Raw genomic sequence first — 18,175 nt, forward strand, 5'->3', positions numbered from 1 at the left:
TGTGTCGTGATGGATAATCAGTCGATCAGCGTGGACTTCATCGCGTGCTGCAAGCCCCACCTAAAATCTTCCCGTTTCGGTGTTAGAACTGCCAGTTCTCTTTCCAAATACTTCAGAACCTTTTTGAGGAAGAGACTGAACCACAGCCATAACTCTCCTCTTAGTATTAATCGTCTGACAGAGTAACCAGTATCTTTGCACCTAATGTCAGACATGATAACCAATCTTACAAGCTTCCAGAAAATACTCATATATCACTCTATAGGAAGTGTCACGTTTTATATAATTAGAAGCTTTCTTAAATTCCACAAAGAAACGATGGATGTTAACATCATATCCATGGCACTTTTTCAGTATAGTTTTTACCACACTGATTTTACTCTACAATATGTTTTCTGCTTAAGTAGTGGGTCCCTTGCAAATGACCTTTGCTAAAATGGCAAACGAATATCTTCTTGTAAATACTACACAATATCTTACCTCCAGTCTTATACAAGCCTATCATGATTGTTTATTATGATGTTAAGTACATATGTTGCACTTATATTATTAGAAATATATACGCAAAAGTAAAGTGAGCAACCTTAGTGTATGGGTCGAAACAATTGACTAAATGAGGAATGATTAATGTCACCTGCCGTCGATGGAATCGTAATGGCGGGTACACCTATAAGTCAAATATATTTTTCTCTGAGGGTGGAAATTTCTAAAAGCCTTACCAGGTTAACCCATTCCTAGGGATGGCTGGCGTGTATTGGATTCAGGGCAGAGGAGAACATCCGAGCCCATTTACCCTTAGAAGAAGGAGGTCCTGCGAACAGCTGCCTTCCTGTTATCATGCCTACCAACTAAATCCACCCTCTCCTACTTTTGCGCAGTTGGCTGACGACACTTTCGGAGCACGACTTCTCTTATCTATACCTTATCTCTGTCGTTGGTCCGGCTGGTGTTTCTCTTCTTCTTCTTTCTTTTTAATTACTGTTCGAATGTAATTATGTACAATGTTCCACCCCTCCTTACTTCCCGTCATCTTCACGAACATCTCTCTCACAGTAACAGGGTTCATACCTATTTCTCTATACATTATGTTTCTCTCCATTGTCCATCTATTACACTCCAGCATTGTGTGAGTAACAGTGTCAGAGTATTCACAGTATAGGCATTTATCTGTATCTTTCTTTCTGAATCTATGAAGATATGTACTAAAACACCCATGTCCTGTGAGCACTTGCGTCTGGAAGTAATCCAGTCGCCTGTGACCACAGTCCACCCAGTCCCTTACGCTCGGGATAAGCATCTTGGTCTACTGAGCAACATCTTCCGTGTTGTTCCACTCTTCTTGCCATATTTCTACTGATCTTTCTCTTTCTTCTTTTTTTATGGCTGCTGTCAAATATTTTCTTCTCTCATAGAGATGTCCTCTTTCTACTGCTAACACATGCAGAGGAATACAAACCCGTGATAGTCCACAAGGCCGCCGCAGATACAGTCCTGTAAGCGCATGCTACTCGCAATCGCAACAGACTTGTTCGATAAGTCAAATATTGAGAACTTCTTCTTCATCTTAGTTCAGAAGAGGTTTATTTTGTCATAACAGGAAGAGCCATTTTTTAAACGCTGTAAAAATTAAACAAAATGATCACAAATGAAATTCAATTGCTTTAAAACTGTACCATTTAAATACCAGATTTGTCTTTTTTATCGTATTGACGTTCTATCAATAAATCCCATCTACTTTTAATACCTATATATTCTGTTTTGAGTTACGGTATGTTTTAAACTACTTTGTAAAATTGCGGTAAGTACATTAAAAAAGAAATGCCGAATTTAAATATTTATTTATACTAAAACTTTCAAGATAAACATGAAACAAAGTGTACTTACTTCATTTAAATTTATACTATATTCTTATACTAATATCCTTAAGGTATATGATTCCTTAAAATATAACCAATTTAAAAACAAATGTGTTCTATGTACGAACATCAGGATAATCAAACATTCCAATAAATAATAAACTTTCCATTTTACTTAGATTGGAAGAAAATGCGATTTATAAATTTGTTAAATTTTTTAAACTTTTATGAGATTATTTTTATAAAAGGTTTTGAATTAATCTAGATACTATAAAATAAAAATATATTATAAACAGTATACTTTCATCTGCTGAGTATTCGATCTCACATAACTGGTGAGATATGAGGTAAATGCATATAAGTGTATATACATATATATATATATATATATATATATATATATATATATATATATATATATATATATATATATATATAATCTACTATATCGGATTCTTTGGTCCTGTTCTTTAGCCATTGGTTTCCGTGTTTTAGTATTAGTTTGGCAACTAAAGCTTTTCTGAAACTTACAATGTCTGCTTTCTAAGTTCATAGTGTTAACACGGATTGTTACGCTATCTTACCTTTAGCAATATTCTTCTTTTCACTTTTAGCGTATAGTTTTCCTTCGTTGATATACTTTCGTGTCCTTGATATTCATAGTTCTGCATTAGTTTCATATTTTTTCGTTCAATATATACTAACTAGAAAGTTTGTCATCATTTTTATTTTCTGAAATGTTCACATTTAAGTTTTATGTTGTATTGCTGTTTGCAGTTACTGTATATTTTTTTCTGTGCCTCTACTTGTTTCTGGCACTTGGTCGTGAAACCTTTGTACCAAACCATGAAACCCCACTAAGGAGTCATGGCTTTTTATAAAAGCCACCGACTTCCTCGTGGGAGTTTTTGCGTTGTATACCCGACAAACATCATTGAGACTTTGATATTGACATATATCTATAAACCATAGTACCACAATTGTGTCGAGTGACTCATATTTTCAATGTAGACCTTTGCGGGTCTAAGGGGAAAGGAAATCGACGAGTCATAGGCGTGGGGTGATTGAAAAAAATAATCAGGATTTTAGAACGAATTGATTGCCATGAAAACTATTTTCTTATTTTATAGATGCCTTAGATAAAGAAAACTAATCCCTGTTAAATATATTTTTTTAGGAAAAACCCTTTATCCGTTTAAATTAACGAACTTATGACTGATTCAAGGATTAAATTGAATTCCTATTGTCAAATGAGATTTAATGATATGGGATTAGAAAAAAGGTCGTCTACTTAATTTTAGCAAAGGTAAAACTGCATTAGTTAAACAATTCTTGCCACCAAAAAAGTACTAGTGATAAATAGTTCACCTTAACTGAACATTTATTTCCATAAATTATAAAAAATATGTTCAAATAAAAACTAACATTATATAATCTAATCTGAGTCATCTTCAGATTCATCAGTATTATCTTCTGGATCGCCTAAATCCACAAGTAATTCTGCTCTTCTTTCAAAACATGCTCGATACATTTTATCCACTACTGTGAGGTCATATTGCTGACGGCACTCTCAAGCAGATATTTTACATCATTTAATTTAAAAGTAACATTGTTTCTTGCTACTTCATTTTTTATTTGAGCCCATATAAGTTCTATCTGGTTTAACTCATAATGATATGGTAGCAATCGAACTACAATTACTCCTCGTTTTCGCGCCATTTCATCTACTACATATTTAATAAATTTATCTTTATGACATCGTGCTAAGTTTGGTAACTCGATTTTCAAAATTGGTTCATTGCATTTATATATTTTTTAGTAAACCAATTTACAATATTGGCTTTTCTTTATTTAGTGGTTGCTAACTGTTCTACATGCCGGCAGTGATATGCAGCGTTATCCATAACAATAGCAGATCCTGGTTCGTTTTTTAACAGAATATCTGAAAACCGTTTTTTATAATGATCTGCATCCATTTCCTCATGGTACTCTCCAGTCTTTTTAGAAACAAATGCATTTAAACCTCCTTCTCTTTCTAGATGGGGCTTTTGAACGTGTCGACAAATTACCTTGGAAAACTTGATGTTTATTTTTCATATTTAATCCTTCATTAATCCATGTTTCATCCGTATACCTAATATGTTTTTTTCCATCTCCTCGAAATTCTGCTATTTGTTTCATATACTTTCTGCGTCATAAAATGATTTCTTCATTTTCAATAAGCCTCTTTCTCTTTAAATACCTAGCGTTCATTTCACGCAAAATACGTAACAACACACGTCTTGATATTTTTGGAATATTTTCGTTAGTTTGAAGAGAAGAAGCAATTTGTTTTATAGTTGGTAATTTCTTTTTGAAATAAAATTCATGTACTCCACGACGAATGGCCTGTTTTTTTGTACAATCCAATTTTATTTGTTTCCTTCCTCTTGTCTCAACCTTCAAAGTATCATTATCGTTTGTTTCCTTCGTTAATTATATCGTTAATTACTCTGTACATACTAGCTTGGGAAACCTTTGTTAAAATACTACATAATGTAACTACATCGCTTACATTCATATTTTGTTTTCTGGCTCGAAGTCCTTCAAACACATTGCCGATCAAAGTTTTTTCTTCGGGTGTTAAATTCTGACTTTTATTTGTGATATACAGTTCACTATTACTACCATGTCATATTATTATTTATCATAAACTTGAATTAAATTAAACTAAATTACTTACAATTCACAAAAACTAATCGTAAAAGCGCCTTTCACTAATAAGACTACAAACAATTCTGTTCTCTACTTTTTGAAACCCCTGTCAGTGCGCTTATTAAACTGACTTACAGATAAAATACAATAAAAGAACTACTCGAATGGCGTTGTTGCCAGTTACATCGCCTTAATCTGCGATGAAATTGTTGATCTCGGACATTATCTACCGTTACAGAAAGATATAATCTACAACGTTGTAGATAACTTCCAGTTGAATCATAATATGCTGACAACGTTACCTTTTCCCTAGAACCCAAATCTTGTTCAAAATATTTGAACAGTTTGAAGATGGTTTTTGTCAATTTTTAAGAGATTAAACAGATTCTGCAATAATCCGCTAATTTGTTTAGTAATTAAATTTTCTCCTTTTGTTGGAATACAAAAATATTTTTTTCTAAATGGCAAACGTCCAATTTTACTGGTCTATAAAAAAACCATTCAAACATTAATCACTCGCTATAATTGTGGTACTTTACTTTATATTTATGTTCTAGAGGTATTTCCTTATTTTACTCTCAAGTTACCATTTCTCTGACCGTCTTCAGCTTTCATTGCCAATGTTACTAATGATTTTCTTCATATGGGTGTGTCGCTGAAGAATTCTATCACTGCCTGCTATAAATACAGATACGTGCCTGGAATACTGTATTGTCCCAAACTGTAGCATTCACATGTGTGTAGGATAAGCTTGAAACTGAAGTCTAAGCTTATAACAATTATTCATCATTAAACATCATGAAGATTGCACAAAAAGCTTGAAACGCAAAGCTAAAAAGTAAGACAAACCCTAATTAATAAAAAGTATCTTCAATATTTAAAACTATGTTCCTGAACATAGTAGTCCTCAAGTTGTTGAATAATTTGAATTTTTATAGACATTTATTAGACATACGGTTAATTAAAAAAATATTATCATACTAGTCAAGTAAATATTTATTCCCTCCTATAAATATAACATATCTTATTTATTATGTATATCATTGAAATAATTTAAATGGATATTTTATAGTCTCTAGATTATCCTACATACCTTAAGTTTTTTGCATTTAACTAGGTGTTTAAGCTCATGTGATTTTATTATTAGTGCCTCTATTTTAGGTTGTAAATCATTGCATTGGTAATACTTAGTTTTCTAACTTTAAGCGTAGCATGTATGTGAAAGTTTAAAGTTGCTGTGGAATTGGAAAGTTCAGGGTGCTCCGAAGTACTTTGGAAAACTGGTGCTAAATTATACAACAGAGTGTAGTTGTAAGCTTAATAAAATTTATATGATGGATATCTGTAGGTAAAACCATTGTTTAGTTGAGATATTGCATTTTAAGTTCCATATTGGTATATGAATTCTTAATAGAGCAGAAGCGATTCGTGAGCTGGGAAGCCGAGGACAACAGTACAATATTCTTAATATTGTACTGTTGACAGACATAGGAGAATTAATAGAAAATAAGTCTCGAGGTTGAGGAATATCAGAGAATAGACCGGGATACGGAGAGACTAACAACTGTTTATAGTTGCTCAAAACAGAAAGAGTCTTGCCGTGGTAATTGCCAACGCCAAGGGGCGTTGATAAGCCACGTTACGAAGAACAATTTGTATATCTTGTGACGGATAGCTCTTTTAGACAGCAGACTCGGTAAAACACAGGTTTAAATTAAATAAAAATATATTCGAAATAAATAAATAAAAACATAAGATTAGATCCTAGGTAATAATACAATAAAAATTAAATCGTCAATCCTGGCGACGACGGCATCGACGGTGATATGGCCCATTGTTAAATATCTACGAAAAATAAAATAAAATAAATGGCATAAACGGCAGAGAACGGGTCAAAGAAATAGATATGGAACGGGCCAATCAACACTCGGCCCGGCGAGGAACGGACGCTAACCAATCAGTACTTAGACACAGGGGAGAATAGGCATGTCACAGATCGATGCTCCAAGACCGGGTACGGAACTGCCACTAGATCAATACTTTAGCAGAAGCGTAGGCCTTCAGTCAATACCCTAGAGCTAGTGAAGTTGTTATCAGATCAATACTCCGACGGAACTCTCTCTTGCGGCGGCTGCTCTTTTATACTGTCGAAGGCCTTCCATTTCCTCTAGCGCACATCGATGTAGAAGGGACTCGTGGTAGGGATGCGTGTGTACGAAACGCTGACGGTACCGAGGCGATGCATATCATTAGTATGCATATCGAAGTTTTTCAAATCATACACTTTCTACGATGCTTGTCTTAATGTCATTTCATCTTCATCATCATTTTTAATCGCTTTGATTATATTACATTTGCACCGTACTTTATAATCTTATTGGAAGCATAGCTTTCTTATCGCGGGCTACGAGCGGAGCGGCAACGATCGCGCAACCATACACTACAGAGAGTAGTAAACGAAGTCCCATGCGTGTTTCTTAATAAAATAGAAAGAAATAGAATTAAACAAAATTCACCGAAATTCAATGGAATTCAATAAAATTTAATAAAATGAAAAATAAATAAAAGAGAATAGAATCGAATGGAATATATATATATATATATATATATATATATATATATATATATATATATATATATGTGTGTGTGTGTGTGTGTGTGTGTGTGTGTGTTTTAGTAAGTCCAGCTCTTCCGATGCTGTGTCTTTTCAACTTCCTTTCAGTAATTGCTATCTTACCAGTATATGTTTTAGCTCTTTCACGATTTACAATTTTTATAGACCTTCTTCCTCTTTCAGTACCCTGCCCGATTATCCAACGTTGGCGATCATATTGGCAATAATAACTTTGTTTACGGCGGATCTAAATAAATTAGCGGTGGTCTCTTGATACCATTCTCGGAGATTTCGGAGCCAGGATATTCTTCGTCAGCCTGGACCTCTCTTTCCGGCGATCTTACCCTGTATTATGAGGTATAGAAGGTTATACCTCTCTGGATGTCTCATTACATGACCGAAATATTGTAACTTTTGAATTTTTATCGTTTTTGTTATTTCTGTGCTCTTTTTCATTCGATCTAAAACTATTTCATTTCTTATTTGATCAACCCAACTTTTTGCTCTCTAATTTTTTCATTAATGTCTTTGTAAGGGTCAAGCTCTCCATACCATAAAGCAATGTGAAGAATATCTAGCAGCGTATTAATCTGATTTTAAGGTTTAACGTAATATCTCTATTAATTAGAATTTTCTTTAATTTATTTCTTTTATAGACCTGTAGCCGAATTTTCACACGATATCTGTTCGTTAACAGTTGCGTGACCGGTAATTAATTTTTTACTACGCGACCTGGACTCAAGATAACGCCGGTCGTCATGCGGATCGCGTGTCAACATCCGAGGCCTCCTATTACATGACACCACGCTTGACTTTCTTCTTAACGTCGGGTAGGGCTTCCTAGCCCTGAAGTGTCAGTCAGCTACTGGGACTTAAAGAACACTACCAGTTACCCAATGTTCTCCTATATGTTCTTAATTATGTAATACATTTTTGTACGTGTTTTTTACTAACTAGTATATGATCGATTTGTTTTACGATTTTCCCATCTGACAATTTCCATATACTTTCTACGTGTGTATTTTTTTTACGCCTAAAGTGAATAATTTTTATTGGTCGTGTTCGTTTAAACATCTCAAATAAAAATCGGTTTAATCTACAGATTCGACTAGTTTTTGGTAGCTTAGATGAAACACACCAATGCAATGGCTTTTTCCCCAAATTGTTGCTTTAGTATTATATTTGACAGCTAGTATACGGTATAATATTTTATTTGTTGGCAAATATTAATTATTTGTATAGAACATGTGTACCTTCGATTTTTGTTTATTTTTGGTATTGTTTAATCTGGCTACAGATATATTGCTAGTAATTCAGAATATGAATAACGTTAATAATCTTGAATTTGATTTTCTCCTAGTGAATAAGAAATGAACAAAAGTACAAATGATTCCCAAAACTTATAAACTGATAATTATAGATAAAAATTAATGAGAAAAATCTATTAAATCAAACAAAATGCGGCATTTGTGTATACCAAAGTTTTTTAGTTTTAACTTGTCATTGTATTCTGTAATTACAAACAAATAATCCAGTAGGAAAAGTTAACCCCTTATCGCATGATTTTTTTATACTTCACAAAAAAATTATGTTTTAGTTCAGATTCTCAGATATACTGAAAAAATATTGTAATATTTTTTTTGTAAGAAAACAACACAAATTTTGGTCATGTGCCAAATTTGAAACAATTTGTGGTAATGAGAGGGCAAACAAAATTAATAAATACTTTTATTGAATTATTACTCTACAACTGAAAAATATTGTATATAAAACAAATTATTAAATATCTTATAGAACCTAGAAGACGTAGGAACACGGGGAAAGTACTGGAGTAAAAATGGTACCCATGTTTATCGTCAAAAATTATTATTTCAGTTTTATAATCGGAGCATTTGGTAATTTGAAAAATGAGACGTGGACACTAAACCAGATTGAAACAACAAAATTATTGGTCTTAGAATGGAAGCTCCTCCGGGCGATCTTTCGGTCTTGTAGATACGAGATAACAGGAGAGTGGAGATGAAGACATAACCATGAATTTCAAGCACTATATGGAGAAGAAAACATAGTACGATACATAAAGACGAATCGGATAAGATGGGCAGGACATGCACTGAGATCGAATTATGAAAAACTACTAAATACAACCTTCTGGGAAAGGCCCGATGGCAGGACAGTTGGTCTCCCAAGAAAAAGAAGGAAAGATGCAGTAACAAGTGATCTATGTACGATGGGTGTACAAGGGAGGAAAATAGGAAACGTGACCAAGATTAACAGAGTTGTAGAGCCAAGATATAAGAATGAGATCGAAACGAGAGCAGATACAGTAGAAACAAAAACAATATTCAGAATGTCAGAAATTAGAGCCTTGATATTGGTTGGAAAACATTAAGAAACAAAATACTATATAATTAAATAAGAGATATCTGTAAAATTCAGCATGTTATACGAATGGATAGTGGAAGAATAGCCCGAATAGCAAGAGATTTAAGACCAATAGATGACGCCTTATATTAAAAAAAATGACGAGATAGCTGACAGTTAACTTCACAAATTCGACTCCAGCCTTAAGATCGGACAAGAACAGGCCTAAGAAGGAAAATACGCCAGTGTTGAATTAATGAACCATGTTCTAATAGTCAAACAACGGAAAAAGCAAGATATACTTCATGAGAAGTTAGAAACTTGTTGGAAAAACACACATATCGAACTTATCACGTTTATAGCACTTAAGATTATACCAAGAGACAACGTACTGTTTTTTTAAAAACATTAGGACGAGATCTGATGTAACCAGAATCCAAATTTTTTTTTAGACATTTAATTTACAGACAAAAAATCCTTTTTCTTCAATTTCAAACAGAATGCAAAGGACATTAGTAGGAAGAGTAAGCATTTCTCTGCCCAACAATTAAATTTCTAAATTACATTTCTTCTTCTAAATTTCCTGTTAAAGCATGGTTTCATAGAGGTAATTAATAAGGTTTTTTTATTGATCTGGCGAACTGAGAATATTTTGTAGGTTTCAACTGAGAAGATTCTTTTTTCTGTTATTGAAATAGAGACAGTCTACGAGAATATGTTTAACAGATAGAATGTTACCACAGTGTATACATGTAGGTGGATCTTAAGAAGTCATTAAATGTTTATGAGTTAGTCTTGTAGGGTATATCCTAAGTCGGCGAATTTAAATTTTTTTTTTTTTTCGTGTCATGGAAGGAAGTTCAAGCTTTTTAACGGTGGGATCGATATCACGAAGCTTTGAAGGGATTTTATTCCAGTGATCTTGCCAAGACATTTGAATGATATTTTTGAAATACGACTGTACATCTATATAAAGTTGTATGTTTTCAATCTCAATATTAGAAGATGCGGCTTGTTTTACAAAGAGATCGGATAGTTCGTTACTAAGGATTCCTACGTGAGACGGAATCCAGGTCATGGTTATGGAGACTCCCAGTGAGACTAAACTATCAAAAGAGTTTTGAACAGCGTGAACCAACGGATGTACATACTCTTGAGAGAATAGATAGACGCTAAAGAGTCGCTACATATTGCTACTCTTTTATATCCTGGTGATAGTAAGTGTAGCTTGGAGAATAGAGAATAATTTAGCAGTATGTATGCAGCAGAAAAGCGGGCTTTTGCAACACCTATAGGGCTTTTAGAAGCATATGTGTATACAATTTGTTCAAATCTGTTGTTAGCAATTAATTCTTTAAAGGTTTGCCTTAGAAATTGCGGATTTATCTGATGCTTATCATAATTAATTAACGAGAGATTAAAATCTGTTATCAATTTATTTCAGGGAGGTTTAGGTAATATTAATATTAGAGTTGTGGATGAAAGATCGATTTTATTCAGATGTGGTGAGAGGTACTGTGGCATAGTTTAAAAGGTCATTACTTAGTAATTTACTGGCTGGATTTTCGGTGTTAGCTAAGATTCGAAACGAATATTTTAAAAGGAGTTGCTGGCGATGTAGTCAGAGGGAAGTTCATTAGCTTCTCTGTATAAACTCTCTGTGCGGCTCGACCTGAAGGCTCCAAGACAAATTCGAAGTGCAGTGTTGTGTACAGAATTAAGAAGTTTTAAATCTGATGGGATAGCTGACATATAAATGAAACTGCAGTAGTCTATTTTAGAACGAATAAAACATCTATAAATCTGAAGCAGGGAGTCTTCGTCTCCACCCCAATGAAGTTTTTACAGAGTTTTAATATGTTGAGGTTTTTCATGCACTTAGGTTTGACATCTTTTAAATGACATTTCCAAGTAACAGTACACTTTACTGCAGGTAGACAAGTACCATTTTTATGGTAATTTTAGGAGTTATAGTACCACAGGAGTCTTTTATTGATTATTTTCTCCATTGTACGTGTGAGAGAAATTGGTCTGTAGGAATTTGGATCAGTTGAAGGTTTGCCTTGTATTTAACAGGAATAATTCTGGATTTTTGCCACAAATTTGGAAATGATATTTTGGTCCTATACTAAATTGTAAATTTTAAGTAGTTTAGCTAGACTAAGTTTTTAATAATGATAAAGGGAATGTTATCTGGACCTGCAACTGAATTTTTGCACCAGTACAATCTGTCTGATAAATTCTTTTAATGTGAACGGCATATTTAGAGAAATTTGATCGGATTTTTTGCTACCAGATAAACTGGAGTTTAGATTAGTAGATATGGGAAGGTGCCAATTTGAAGTTTGTATATTTGTTGTTTTCTTATGAAAATTTCCACCCAATATGTTAACAATTTGTTGACTACAAGTGACTGTGCTGTTTTGAGTGAGTATGGCAGAAATTCTTAATAAGTTTTTTTCCTGTCATGTGTTTAATTTTTTTCCAAATTTGGCTAGGAGTGTTTTTTGGATGAGATGTGTTTTTTCCAGAAGTTTTTTTTGCTTTGTTTAATTACATACTTAGATTTGGCTCTCAGTTGTTTGGTGGATTAGATTTGCTTTAGTACTGTCTCTGTGGTATTTATTTATTGCTGCCTTACTTTCTTGTATAGCTAGAGAGCATCTTCATTTCATCAAGGTGTTGCTTTTTGAGACGAAGAAATTGGTATTTGTCCAATATTTGCTTTAGCAGCGGAGATTTTCATCTTCATCTTTTGATAACTAAAGCTGATTTAGTTTCCTTTCACTATATAATCGAAAGCCATCACGAACGAAATATGTACATGTGTAAAAATCAATATTTTAAATATGTAATACAGTGTGAAGTTTAAGCATAAAATAATGACAAAAACGATTAAGAATAATTAATCCGCTATGGTATTATTTTTCACTCTAATAAATAATATGCTCTACTTGAAACAGTATTTATAATATGCCGTATTCTTTAAAAATGTTATTCATATTCTAAACTACTTTTTGTTTTGTTTTATTTGTATGTATATACGGTGTTATTTTTCTTCTACTTTTGACAATCTAGTCAATAGAATCTCCAGTATTACGAACTATCAAAGACTGTTTTCATTTTGTTTGTTTTTGTAACAGAAAAGAAAAACATTCATATACTTGTTAAAACAGTTGTTGACAAAAACCATATTTTCAGTATATCTTTATATTATAAGTTTGTGGACATAGGTTTGAACTGTTTAAAAAAAAATATCAGGGTGTTTATAGCATAAATTGTGTGTTTATTGTAATATACTTTAAGATTTGATTTTCAAAAATTTTAAGGCAGTACTGTCAAAAATATATCGGCTGTTTATTTATAGTAAAATATAACTGTTTTCCCCTTTGTAAAAAAATATATGTAGAAATAATGTTCAATTAACGCCAACTTGTACATTAATAATCACACAAAAATTAAAAGGACAATTTTTATCAGCTTGATTTACACTGAAATCAAAGTTTTCAGAGAAGTTGATCAATTTTTGATAGTACCACTTTTTAAGATAACTTTATGACAATAGTATGATTCATGACACATTTTATCTATGTCCTAACATTCTACTTATACATAAAACTACGAATAGTAGCTGTGATACTGCAATAAAATTATCAAAATATATTTCATATGATTGATATATTTTTACAAAGTGCCACTGCTACTAATACTTGAGAAGGATCGTTTATTTAATTTTTAGAGTTTATTTGTTTTATTTATTTTCTTTTATGTTTAGGTTTCTGTAATAGCTTAAATATATCAGTATTTATTAGCTTTATAAATAAATTTCCATACACAATAGAGGTTTTATTATACACTCAACATAATACACAGTACTTGGAAAAATTATTAGTCCAAGCAAGGAAAAATTTACTATCTGCTCTCATGATTATGAATATATTTGAAAAAAAATTACTGTTTTGTTCTTTTTTGTGAATAATAACTATTAGGTAATTAAACAAAAAGTTAACAAAAAACTTTAATTTATTAAAAAAGTACAATTTTTACAAAGTAGGGATAAATTTAGTATTTTGTATGTCGGCCTTTGGCGGCTAAAAGAGCTTGAACACGTCGAGGCATGCTCTCGATACAGGTTTGAATAGTTTCCTGGAGGTGAGGATTATGATTCCACTCATATATGAGCGTTTCAAGTAACTCCCTTTTATTAGTAATGTTTTTTTTTTTCGCAATCTCCCTTTTCAGTAGTTCTCACCCATTCTCAAAAGCGTTTATATCAGACGAGTTGCCTGGCCAGTTAAGAACTTTAATTTTTTTTGTTTTAAATAAGTTGAAATACTCTTAGCCTTGTGGCAAGGAGTACCATCGTGCATAAATATGGGTTCCTCTACTCCAGGAATCCATTCCTGCAGCTGTGGCAAAAGTCTCGTCTCGAGTACTTTCCGGTACTGGTCTTGTTTCATCGTGTTTTCCACCACGTAGAGACGGTCTGTACCTTTGTCGGATACCACAGACCAGACCATGAGTGACGGTGGGTGTTTGATGGTGGGCACAATGCAGTCGGGCTTGTATGAAAAACGGATTCGTCCGAGAAGCAGGTTTTAATATTGATATTCAAGCAAAACAACACAAATATACCTTTTTCCAGTCTTCCACTGTCCAGTTCTTGTATTTTTGTGCCCATTCGAAACGTTTCTTTATCATAGCCGGAGTAAGCCTTGGCTTTCGAGATGGTGTCCTAGCTACCAATTTGTTTTCGATAAGTCTCTGACAAACTGTTCGTTCTGAAACACAAATTCCTTCATCTCTTATCTCCTGGGTAAGCATTCGCAGTGGTTTCTTTCTGTTTACTAGGCAAATATCTCTTAATTTGCGATCAGTCCAAGGAGTAGTCACACAGTCTTCCGCTGTGACCCTTACGCTTTAGATCCAAACTGACTCGAGACGCAATATTCTGTTTTATATTCCTTACAGAACGTGATACTCCTACCATTGCTGCTATTTCATTTTGAGACATTTGTCCAGCTTTTAGGAGTCCAAAATACCTGCACCCACTCGTTTTGGTGACGATCAGCGTTTTTCTTTATCTAAAAATATATAATACCCTTAATTATACCAATAACTTCACTGCATATGTTTATAATCTAAAAAATAATAAAAAAAAGGATAAATCACTCACCTCTACAATAAAATTTCAGGTCAAAACCGTTTAGAATTCAAATGTTCACAGACAGTATTTGAGGTTATAAAATGCACACTAGTTGACAGGACGCAATGCTGTCTAGAAATGGTGGAGAGCTATGCGAAAAAATATCATTCCTGTTAATAAAATATAGTAATTATAAAAAAAATACAAATTTTTAATGCTTGGCCTAATAATTTGGCCAGGTACTGTACATATATTGGAGGTTGTTATTGTGATTTTAATATCTACGGGAGAACAAACGAAACTGCACTCGTAACATATGTCCTAAAATAAAACCTTAAAATAAAAAATAAACCTTAAACTATGACCCCGTCACGATATCTTACAGCCGTTATTGTTTTATTAATTAAAATTACCAAGTTCAATATAATATATGCCTCACCAGACACAAATTAATCCGCCCGCCTCCAAAGAGAGTAGCTGAACCCATTATATGTTCATTATATCGTTGTCCGTTTTCTTTCCAGGCCAATATTCTACCGACAAATCTTGAGTCGTCAGAAAAGAGGCAATGTCTCCCTCCAATCTTAAAATCCCCATTTACAGTGTTCCATTGGTCAACGATATCTGCCCGCACGTTGCTCCACCGTCAATTGTGGGTGTGTAGCGCGTCTTCTTGCTCTCTGATAGTTTGACTAGAAATTACCCTTGCAGTATCCTGCCTGAAGAAGCTATTACTCCTTGACGCTGTGTATGTCTTGTTTGCCATATGTATATGCTGCAGATCCTGTCTCTAAATAGCGTTTCCATGCCCGGCTTATGACACTGAGCACATTCAGTCGCATAGTGATTTCCACTTCTAGACAAACCTTCCTGTATCATTTCAACATCAAACGTATCAACATCAAACTTTTGGGTTGTATACAAAAAAAAAGTTATGAAATACAAAAAAATTGTGGGACATACCCTATACAAAAAACGTGGCACTGTACTGCACTAAATACACATGGAAAATAGTTAAAAATGAAATCAGGTATATTTCCTTTGTTCGCCAAAAAGAAAACATTCTAACCAAAAATAAGACATCCTGTTGATTGTATCATCAACTAATTTGACAAGTTTGAATTAATTTGGAAAAAGCTGGCAAAGAAACTCAGCTTAATTTACCTCCAGTCGACACTGATTTTAAACTTTTAACTTAATTAAACCAAACACTTTATTTAATCTCTGCTTAGCTGCTTTGCATCTCTCGAAATGAGACATGTGTACTAAAATATTTGTAGTTCTTAACTTTGATATTAATTTTTCTATTTCCCACACACAAACTACTGAATTGCGATAATTTACTAGCTCCCACAACCTACCTTCACGGTCGCTAAAAGGGAAGTGACGCGATCTCAAAATTTCTTCACTCACCAGAATAAGTGGAAATTTCCTAAAGTGGCGTCTTATTTAATCCATGGTAACTAGCCGCTTTAAGGATTAATTATTAATCTTAGAAAGGCAAAAAGATTATAAAACATTTTCGGGTTCTTATGATTTACAGTGTGAAATAAAAATGCTACGATGTCGATACTACAATGCTTTGAATAAAACTAAATATGTCAAAGATATTTACTTCTTTAATTAGTATGTGAGATCCCAGTATGATTCTTTAATACTAAAAAGATTATGGTGTTTGAAATTTAAAGATGAAAGTGAAAGATGTTCAGTTTTATACCATTTGCGCTCTTGTGGGTAGTTTAATTTTAACAAGCTCTTGATGCTCCAGTTTAATCTTAAAGTTATCGCAAACTTTAAATACCAGCACTTCAACGACATGATTTTCACATAGACACCAAGGAGCCTTAAGTTGGAACTGTTGCTGACTCCTTGATGCGAATAATTACAAAACTGAATGTGCAAATTTTGAATTATGAAGAATATAGGTTTTGCTTTGCATTTAAGCGTTGTCATCTGTAACTAAACACTTAAGTCTCCATTGAAAAAATTTGGGATGCTCCCACAATACAGATTATTTTAAAGCCAAGCTATACTTTGCTATACGCTTGCCTTATATCAGGTAGTTGATATAAAATGCTGGAAAAGGTATTTATGACGTTATTTTGAAGAAACTGTATGATGAAGAAAAGTATATATTAATATGTTTTTTTTTCTTTCAGAATCTTTTATGCTGTGCTGCAGATGTACTGGAAGGTAAAGGTCTAGTGCAAGTAGCAGTCACGGTGACTGAACTTTTAAGGTTTCATATGCCTAGATCTCCTCTGCATACAACGTCAGTATCCACTATTGTTTAGTTTGAAATCAAAAATATGTTAATCGATACAAAGAACAAATTGATAAATTTTTTATTTATACTCAAATAAGAACAAACAACTTTAAGTAGTAATAAACTTTTTATTTAAAATTATACACTTTTTGTTAAATTTATTATTGTTTACTTAAAAAAATAAAGTTAACAATAGAGCATAAAAAATTATCAAAGTTGACAAAAACATAGTTGTTTGTTCCATAAATTAAAATATGTATACTACCATTAAGATAAAATCATCGTCTACTCGTTACATTAATCGGCAAGCTCAAAAAATTTGTATTATTTTCCAGAGAAATTGACTGAAAAAATTTAATGAAAATACATATTTAAAATGTGATAGTTTTGGAGGCAATAAATTGATAATAATGCATAAGGTATATATTTATTAAATGGAGCCAGAATAAAACAAAATATACAAAACCGTAGGTTATTAAAAGAAAACTTGGTCATGCATTAGATATCAATAATTAATACATACAGTCGAAGTACAAATAGTTGTCATTCCTAGTCTGTAAAGAATTAGGTGCCTTAGGTAAAAGCTGGAATGGTTCGGAAAATTTTTCGAAATAAAAAATAAATAATATAAAATAATAATAACATAAATAATATTACGAGAAACTTTTTTATTTATATTAGTGAAAATTAAAGCTGTTTTTAAGCCAGTAGAATATTGGTAAATTTATGATTATATAGCAAGTGACAATATACAGACAAGAAAATGTTCAAATAAATATAATTTAAATGTTATTAAATTTTGTTAGACAGTCAACTTATGGCATATTAGTATTAATAGGACGTTCTGCTATTACTTTTGTCACTTAATTAAAAAGTTCATGTATACCCAATGAATAACAAAAACTTTGGTTACACATTTTCCAACATTTGTGTAATCTTTTTTGAGAACGGTTTCAATTGAAACGTCAAACATTAGTTAGTTAAAAACGTGATTGTACACAAGAAAGTAGTTTCAGAACTTTGTTTTTTAGGTGTCGTCTTTTAAGTTTTGTTGTCGTTTTCGACTTTTTTTTGTGCCTTTATCTGTTTGTTATGCTCTCGAGCCTGCTTCTTTTCTTGCTTTTTTTTATCATTTTTAAGTTTGTCACATTCTTCAGAATGCTCCACCCACTTATCATATATGACAACACTTGGTGTTTATTCATTTTTTTCTTTGAGTCCGGTTTCTTTTGTTA

At 32.7% G+C, this 18,175-nt stretch overlaps 1 protein-coding gene across 1 annotated transcript in view; it reads left to right on the forward strand.

Annotated features, from left to right (window-relative positions):
- The window catches only part of Lrch (Leucine-rich-repeats and calponin homology domain protein), a 212,842-nt gene extending 194,994 nt beyond the window's left edge, over positions 1 to 17,848 (forward strand). Inside the window, exon 10 of the mRNA XM_072532637.1 lies at positions 16,834 to 17,848. Coding sequence (XP_072388738.1) covers positions 16,834 to 16,968 — 135 coding nt within the window. The 3' untranslated portion in view covers positions 16,969 to 17,848. The remainder of the gene's footprint in view (positions 1 to 16,833) is intronic.
- The last annotated feature ends 327 nt before the right edge of the window (positions 17,849 to 18,175 follow it).

This window comes from Diabrotica undecimpunctata, chromosome 5 (genome assembly GCF_040954645.1).
Source record: "Diabrotica undecimpunctata isolate CICGRU chromosome 5, icDiaUnde3, whole genome shotgun sequence".
Taxonomy (NCBI): domain Eukaryota; kingdom Metazoa; phylum Arthropoda; class Insecta; order Coleoptera; family Chrysomelidae; genus Diabrotica; species Diabrotica undecimpunctata.